Source organism: Pectinophora gossypiella, chromosome 4 (genome assembly GCF_024362695.1).
Source record: "Pectinophora gossypiella chromosome 4, ilPecGoss1.1, whole genome shotgun sequence".
Classification (NCBI taxonomy): domain Eukaryota; kingdom Metazoa; phylum Arthropoda; class Insecta; order Lepidoptera; family Gelechiidae; genus Pectinophora; species Pectinophora gossypiella.
In genome coordinates this window covers 6612423-6621617 of record NC_065407.1, presented here as the reverse complement: position 1 = coordinate 6621617, position 9195 = coordinate 6612423, and the positions used below count along the sequence as shown (strand labels likewise).

Genomic DNA, 9195 nt, shown 5'->3' with positions numbered 1-9195 from the left:
GCTCAATAAACTTTACAAAAACCAGACCAGGTAATGTATTTCTTGCACACAAACATGTATTATGTGGTCGATAACTTACCCATGGTGAGACATTGTTTGATCGTTCTCCATCATAACACCCATTCTACTCTCACAACCAATAGCTACGCAAGCCATGGTTCATAATGAATAACTATTTCACAGATTGTTTATATAAAAAGTTAAAATAATGTCCCAAAACACCAAAAAACTAACGGCAGGTTTGGTATCCAGCTGACTACCACAACATCTCAAAACGGTAAACACTGACGTTCTAGACAGCGGTGTTTGTCTATGTTTGTTTCTTTTTTCCACAGAGATTGTTGCCATAGGGAAGAAAGAGAGCTGTGATAGTTTGATCGTCACTCTAAAATATTATCCGTCTATTCTATACAAGGTCTTTGCTATGACGTCATAGACGAGAATGGGGCCCTGATTTTGGCCAGCTGATTTCATTCCTCCAAAAAGATATTTCAAAATCTCTATTACCTATTGATAGATTTTTGTTTGAATTAGTGGTACATTTTTAATATGGATCGAAGTAGGACAAAAGACGCATCAGAGGGAATAGCTGTAAGTGGTTTTTTTATTGTTTTTCTTTGTGTGTGTAACAAGTTTTTTGGCCTCCTCCCAAAACCAAGTTTGAAGTTTAACTGAATCATAATAACTTTGTTATTATAACTTTCTTTATTCAGTTTTATAATGTCTCACCCAATATGAAATGAAGTGAAGTAAGTACGACTTACTTCATTCAACATAATGTCTTACAAGGAAAATAATTCTTACAAAGGTTATTATTTAATTAGACTAATGGTTTAAACATTAATAATTACAAATTAGAGGAAACCAGTTAGAAATTGGTTGGAAAGAGTTGTATTCTTTTGTTCAATGTGTGGTTGATTATGCATCATGGAAATGTATTGCAGACCTATATTAAAATTAGTAGGACAGAACATTCCGCTAGTGATTTTGACTTTAGAGTCATACTCAGTAAAAATTATTAAATTTCCTTAGGGAAAGAGTTCAAACTGATGCACCCCTTATCGGCAACTAAGGTAATAAAAACTTAAAAAAAATTAATGTGTGTGGTTGGTGTGACTGAACAGGAGGTGGGAGTTTAAATATTCAAGCAACCTCCTTCTTATGCTCTTCAGTGCGGTATACATCCCTTTCATGGGACACCAAACTCGATCAACTCTAAAAAAAGGAGTTCTTACAAGAACTTACTTTACCCAAGAACACAATATGTTTTCACTAATCATGTTTTTAGCCAATGGGCATAACAAGTCTGAACGAGGCAGTTCTGAGTAACCAGCCGGAGTCCCGCTATGAGTGTCCTGTCTGTCTCAACTGGCTACGGGACCCCGTCATCACCACATGTGGACACAAGTTCTGCAAGGGCTGTATTACTTCTTGGTTGCAGTAAGTTCTTAGTTATTCTTCTTATAATCTATTACAGGATATAGGATGGACAGCTGTAAGCATATTGCAACTTGGATCCACACTAGGTAATCGAGTTCAAAAGTATATATCATGAGCAATGTTACCTAGATGTTGTGTTGTGTTCCTAGTCAAGAGTGTTTTTGTAATTATTTCTTTTTATTTTGATGCAATAAAGTATATTTGTATTGTATTGTTACCAACCATAGCCCATAATAGTCCGTTGTGTTGGCCACAACACAGTCCCTCAATATAAGTTCAGACGCTATAATTTAAACATTCAATGTATAGAAACATAACACTTGAGTATTTTAAATGGGTTTACCTATTATTTTGCTATCATTATTATTTGTTACAACTATGTATATTATTAGGTACCTATGAAATTATTTTTGGTCATATTAACCTAAAGTTAAAATGTAAGTAAAATTATGTAATTTTCTGTTTTACAGGAACAGTGGTCACTGCCCCATAGACAACATAAACTTGAGCATGAAGGTTGACATATTCCCTGACAACTACACAAAGCGGGAGATCCAGGAACAAAGAATGTCTTGTCCTTTCGCATCCAAAGGTTGGTTTTCCAAAATTGATTGCATAAGTCACATTATGTGAGGGAGTAGTTACATACATTGTTTTAAGTTTACGCGGTTATTATCATAATTAAAACACATAATAACGGGTTCTTACCGTGTTTAAAATAGTTACATAATCAAGCATAAATTCAGATTATATAAAACTGACATAGATTAAAAATTGTTTGGAGAAAGGAGATACATTTTCCGTTGTCATATTTGTCAATTGGAAATATTAGTTAATCTGTGCTATAATGGATGAATTTTAGCAACATTACTTTTTAGTTCTTTTGGAGGGGAAAATAAAACACATATTCATATTTGACCAGCTTGTTCACGATACTATTCTTTGGTCCTGCAGGATGCGCAGTAAAAGTGACTCCTCTAGACTTGGACGCGCACATAGCTACTTGTGAGTACAACCAGCCTGAGGCGTCTTCTCAGCCGGAGATCCGTGTGCCCTGCGCGTTCCACGCCGTCGGCTGTAAGGAAACCTTCGATAGCCAAGAAGATATGAACACGCATCTACATAATGATATACAAAGTCATATGAGTGTGAGTTGTTTTATAATGGTTCGAATCCCAAGTCGGGCTCTGAACCACTGGATTCTACTTTAAGAGTTTGAATTCCCGTTTAGATCACAAATAATTGATATCATGAGGTTTCCAGGATACCAGTGTCCAGTTATGTCAATATGCTCGCCCCCTACTACATGGAACTTAAACATAGCTGGTGAGGAATGCGTGTATAGTATATATACTATACTCTGCCTACTCCTTCAGGATCACAAGCGTTATATTGTTTAATAACATTCCTTTGTCTATAAGCAGTAGCATAGCTAGGTAACAAAAGGCACTGGGGCAAAAAACGAGCAGTTTTTAAAATGACTGTCAGGATCCATAACTCCTATTCTTTTTTGTCGAATTCCAACGCGGCGCAGACCTATACTTCCCTCGTAAATTGTGCTTAACAAATCTAAAACATCATTCAACACTCTCTACTATCTTGCCACCCGGAAACTCCTTTTTAAATGCATTCTTATTATCAATTCCAGTTGTTAATGAACGCGTATTCAGAGGTGAAGATAAACAGCGACATATCGAACGCGAGCATCGACGCTAAGGAGCAGGAGGCGATGAGTCTATGGGAGGCGCCGGACAAGGAGGGAGCACCCAGTACTGCCAAGCCGCTTAATAATACTAGCGCTCTTATTAGGTAAGATAGTCACATCCATTCTTATTTCGTTGCTTTTCATAACTAAAGATGTGCTGTCAACTATTTATAGCTTTTCGACCGTGATAACCTTCCGGTTTTTACCATCCATACTAAAATAATAAATGCGAATGTAACTAAGTCTGATAGGATGAAATCGGCCGCATAGTTAGTCTTTGGGTAATCCCTACGACGCGACAATCGAAGTTTATAGTTCGAAAGTAATTTAGCGATGTTAAACTGGACAATGGTGAGCCGCAGTAGCCCAGTTGGAGAACGCATGGCTCTCACTTTGGGTTCGCAAGTTTGAATCCCAGCACGGGCCTAAACCAATGATTTTCTAAATCACCACGTGCTCAACGGTGAAGAAAAGCGTGAGGAAACCCACATTCCCGAGAAATGCGTTTCAGAGGTGTGTGACCATTGTGACCTAACCTGAATTGGGCTGGTTTTCCCATCGTGGGTTGGACGGTCAGACAGGTATTCGCTTATGTAAAAAACCGGACCTGTCAAATTTTCAGGTTAGATAAACGGAGTCTGTGTAAAACGGGATGTCGGCTAGCGAGATAATAATAAACTGGACTGGTACTTATAATATACTTTGTTTGAGTTTTTGTGAACCTTGCTAATTTATGTTCCAGAGCGCTATACGAACGAGTAGTGGTGTTAGAGCAACGCAACCGCGAGCAAGACATAGTCATAGCTAACATGTCCAAACAACTCTCTGCCTTCGCCGTGGCAAAGATGAAGCAGAACAATGAAATGTTGCTGCGATACTGCATGGGCAACTATATATGGAAGATAGACAACTTCAAAGCGAGATGTGACGCCATGTTGAAAGATCATTACAAGATGTTATACAGTCCCGGGTTTTACACCTCGCCCAATGGTTACAGGTAAGTGTATTTAAATAATTTTATTATATAACAAACAGTAGCAGTATTTTGTGGGTTTTCGTGAGGACCCACATTCCCGAGAAAGGCATTTTCGGAGGTATGTGACCAACCTGTATTGCACTGGTTTTCCCTTCGCGGTTGGAAGATCAGAAAGGCAGGGTTTTCTGTAAAAAAACCGGACCTGTCAAGTCTTTAAGTTAGGTAAGCGGACACTGTGAAAAATCGGAATAATGTTAAGGGGATGATGATTGTATAACAAACAGCGAGCAAGCACATTTACAACCCAAGACTATCATCTTTAAAATATACTTGCCTCTTCAATAGGTGGATTACCAACCTCATCAACCCTGTTGTCAAGGTTACTATTGAGCCGCCAAAGGCCCCTGACATGACTCATGTAACGACTACGTACTTACTCAGTAAGTAGTAAGCGGGACCTACGGCTTAACGTGCCTTCTGAAGCAGGGATCGTCTTACTTTCGGACAATCAGGTGATCAGCCTGTAATGTCCTTTTTTTTTTTTTTTTTTTGGTAACGAAGGGGAAATCCTCATGGATACCTCGCCACCCGGGGGAGCGACGAGGTTATGTCGGACTCCTACCGACTAAAACCCCTCCGATGGCCCTCTGCGGTGCATGTCGAGGAGCTCCGGGATCTCTGTCGAACGCACCGGTGCTCCCCTCGCACTTGCTTTCACTAAAGCGCGTCCCGGGGTAGATCCCCACCCCTACGCCATCCCAGTTTTACGGCGATGCGAGGCCATATCGCATTGCCGTCCATCCCGGAGATCGTGTGTTGAGTGGTTCGGGCCCCCGCCCTTATCACTCACGATCCCCAGTGTCCCCTTTCAGTCGCCTCTTACGACAGGCAGGGGGTATCGTAGCCCTATTCTTGCGCCCGGAACTACAGGGCGGAGCCTGTAATGTCCTAACCAAACTACATTACACTACTACTATTTACATTGAATTTTATTAAATTTTGCAGGCTACAAAAGGCTATGGGCCACTGAAACCTCACAAGATTTTTGCTGTGACGTTCCCTATTATCGAATTCTAAATCTGACTCGTAAAATACTTTGTAACCGACCTACTCTTTTTTCCAGATTCTGCGTCCGGCTCAACATCTCACCACAGAACCCGTTGTGTTTCGCACTCCACGTTCACCTGATGAAGACAGAGAACGATGACTGCTTGGAATGGCCCTTCAACGGGCGCATATCCTTCGCTATGATCAACCAATACGACCCCGACTTGACACAGAGAGACACTATGATGTCCAACTCGAACTTAATAGCCTTTAGAAAGCCCAATTCTGAGATATGTGTAAGAGGATTTGGGTATACGGAATACGCAGTCGTTAGTGATGTGGTCAGAAACGGGTTCGTCAAAGACGACAACCTCATTGTACGCGTCCATATCAAGTGCGTATGACATGAGGAGTGACTTATTTGTTTCGTCCTTTTCCGATGAGGATAAAAACTGCCTATTTCTCCCAACAGGTGTCGCTACTGTTGAGTGTTCTTAAGTTTTGACAATATCCCATACTATTTGACTAAATAAATTTTGTATAAGAAGAAAACTTAGAAGAGAAAATAAGTTTTATTTTCAATCAAAACTGTCTTTTTCCAAATAGCTGCTTTTCTTTTTCGCAACTCATCCTTCAGACGGGATACAATCCACGTTGCTGCACATTTTATAGCAATTTATCACGAATTTTAGCTGGACATTATGGAGAACTGTCAAAATTTAGGAATACTCAACAGTGCTGCCACCTACATTTGAGGTTCTAGTTTTTATCCTCATTTCTTTTATGTATTCTGTAAATCTGCATTTTCTAACAGTAATTATGATAAATCGTGATCCGCTCAAATGCGATGTAAACGAATTGATTCCAAATTAAATTGAATAATATTGAGGAAAACATAAGCTAGCGACTGTGCTCCAATAGGGGTAGTCAGAGGTAAACAGCTCATCGAGCTTTTTGTTAGACCAACGAAAAACATTGAGAAAAACCAAGACAACATAATGATGGTTACCAATGAGGTGTATAACATTATACATCAATATTTCTTTGTTTAAAAAAAATAAAAATCGTAAAGGCCTTAAAGGGGTAATGTTGATTTAAAGAAAACGGTTTTTTTATATTATGAATTATTTTAATCTCATTAATGGCAACCGCGTGTAGATTTTTCTTCGACGATTCGTTATTCAACAAAATAATTATTGCTCAGGTTTTACACGAAGTCGGGCCATATAGCAGCTGTTGCAGCTGTGACTGATGGGTAACATTAAATCGCTGGTATTAAAGTATTATTGTGCAATTGAACGAGAGATAAGGACATATGACGTATTTTCTAGAAGACTTTATGTATTAAGCTCAGTATTTATAATAATCTCGTACTTATGATCTTTACAGGAACTGTACATTCCATTTTATCGTTTTATAGCTTTTGATATTTTTAAGATATAGTATAATATAATGTAAGTGTCCGTCCATTTATTATGTTGTATTTTAGATACATTGATATGCAAAATGGTGCCTTCATAGTTTGTACATAAATATTATTTTGTTGTTATTTAAATGTTTAAAATATATTTAAAATCGTGTACAAAAAGGTGTTTTATTTTTTGGGTATGGGTTAAGAAATAAAAGACAAACTATTTGAGAATTATCATATTGGTATGCATACTTATAAAATCTTAACTATAGTTTGTTTTAATAGAATTTGCCGAAGTTGCTAACACAGCTCGTGATGACTTTGTGATGTATTCCATTCGGAGAGCTAATATTGCACATTATTAGCCTCATGAAGTAATTCTATTGAAACAAAATAACCGTCTCTTATAATAAAATATAGGAATTTAGCTTACGCATGTATAAATATAGTAAACCTAGCTTAGCCTACGCTTATGGTATCACATCCAGCCATCACAAATTTTGCCTCCCTCTAGTCATATTTAATTTACTGACTACCTCAATATGGCTTGCAACTTTCCTTTCAAACATATGAGATACGTTTATAATGTAGAACAATAATAAGTGTAGGTATATAAACTTAACTTTCATAAGCGTAACTACAGAAATCTGTGTTATAAAACAAATATTTTGTAAGTGATTTATTTTTGTTTTATGCAATAGATGTTATTTTACCTTCCATTCAGTATTTTCCGAGATAAATTCCAAATTATAATTAAAAAAAATGTCATCGTGTAGTTACGGTTCTCTTAAAGATTTACCTAATGCCGTACAATAACATGCTAACGAACACACGCTCAGCTCTAACAATAAAACAATTGAGAAGCCTACAAAAGAAACGACACAAATATTGAGAACACATTTCAACTCACAGCCACTGACAGTGGAAATCATCTGTGCTTTGAATTTACTTTGTTAAACGGTAACTTGTATTTTATTCACCTGTGAAATTCATCAATCTTCATCCAAATCCCAATCCCTGACTCCCACCCGATACAAAAATATATTTTTATAAACTTTGGCGATTTCGAATGAATCCAATCGGTGGTTCAAAACATCAACTTTCAGTCTAATAATTGGGAGCTCCATACATACATTCTCTTTTAATCATATTTTTACATTCATATAAAATTTCATTTCTAAAACTACATTCTAAATTCTACTCTAGATGTAATATTCAATGAAAGAAACGGTAAAATTGTACTAAACGAAAACAATAATTAAATTATAAGTACTACATCGTCATATCGTCGTAACATCTACTCTATATCTAGTAAATCTAGTTACGATTCCATTAACAAGATATACCGAATAAATAAATTATAATTGTTAGCAATTGTTGTAAGATGTCAGGTTACTCGACAGGCATTTTTTTTTTTATTATTATATCAATAAAATTTATATTCAATTTGAAACCCCTTAATTAGAAAACAATGTTAGAAGCGTTTTTAAAAAGTGTGCGTTTTGAATGCGGAGGTCCGTGTTGCTCTAGGGTTTGAATGAACTTCTAATTGAATTAAATTTTACATAATTTGTAAAAGATAAGCAGCGCCATCTAGCGATCAAAAAATACAATGGATATATAATGATGTTATTGAAATAAAATTGCCTGCCGAATAAACGTGTATTAGTAAAAAAGACATTCACTAAACAAACTGAAAAGTTTTTGTGGCAAACCAGGGAATCATAAGGAAGACTCGTTTGACGGAAGCGATCATTTACAGATTATAGAGACGCTACCTTTATAACAAAGAAGTGGATACACTCAGATACATTCTCCATGTAGAAATAAATAAAGTTACAAGGTACAAGCTACTTGAGATAAAAAAATATTTGCGTTTAGAAGACAGCAAAATAAGCATTTTAATTTGATACTAGGTTACCAAACTTAAGATTAAACCAAAAAAAACAATTTTTAATAGTAAAATTAGATTCATATATCGAGACTATTGTACTTATGTTTTTATTCGTATGTTTATGTCCTTTGTATATGTCGTTGTGCAATAAAGTATTATTGATTGATTGATTGATTGAGACTTTTTCAAGCATATCCACTTCTAACCCCGTCATTCTGCTTCAAATGGAATGTTAAATAAATAAACGAAACGCAATTTTCTATGTGTTTTGAATGATTTTGTACCGAACGTTCCACCCCTTCGTCCTAACCTATCAACAAGCTCTATAATTTCTACTACATATCACAGTTACGGTAAAAAAATGCATAATCGATTGAGTTGTAAACGTCCAACGATTTTATTTTATTTAAAATGTTATTTATTATTATTGTAAGTCACGGTGAAGCTGAGAATTAAAAATGTTAGTATATGGATTAGCGCACATCTATCGAAATTAAATAATAATTTAAATTGAACTCGAAAATTTAACATACAAAGAACATTTACAAATTATAGGTACCTAATTTAAAATCTTCTGTATCTTCTAGATATGCGGTAACCTTAAATAGTGGATATTTTTGCTTAGACATAACATACTTATTAAAGTTCTTTCGTCAATAACATTGAACATAGTACATTACTTTCAATACGCCAGACAGATACACGTCAAGACTTACAAACGA

The 9195-nt window shown here is 36.3% G+C and overlaps 1 protein-coding gene across 1 annotated transcript; it reads left to right on the top strand.

The window, feature by feature from the left end:
- Positions 1-428: 428 nt before the first annotated feature.
- Positions 429-6709, top strand: LOC126366285 (TNF receptor-associated factor 6-B-like). The gene is made up of 7 exons (XM_050009364.1): positions 429-591; positions 1289-1440; positions 1911-2032; positions 2395-2588; positions 3089-3249; positions 3888-4142; positions 5245-6709. Exons 1-7 carry the CDS (start codon positions 550-552, stop codon positions 5570-5572), a joined length of 1254 nt encoding a protein of 417 aa, XP_049865321.1. The 5' UTR covers positions 429-549; the 3' UTR covers positions 5573-6709.
- The last annotated feature ends 2486 nt before the right edge of the window (positions 6710-9195 follow it).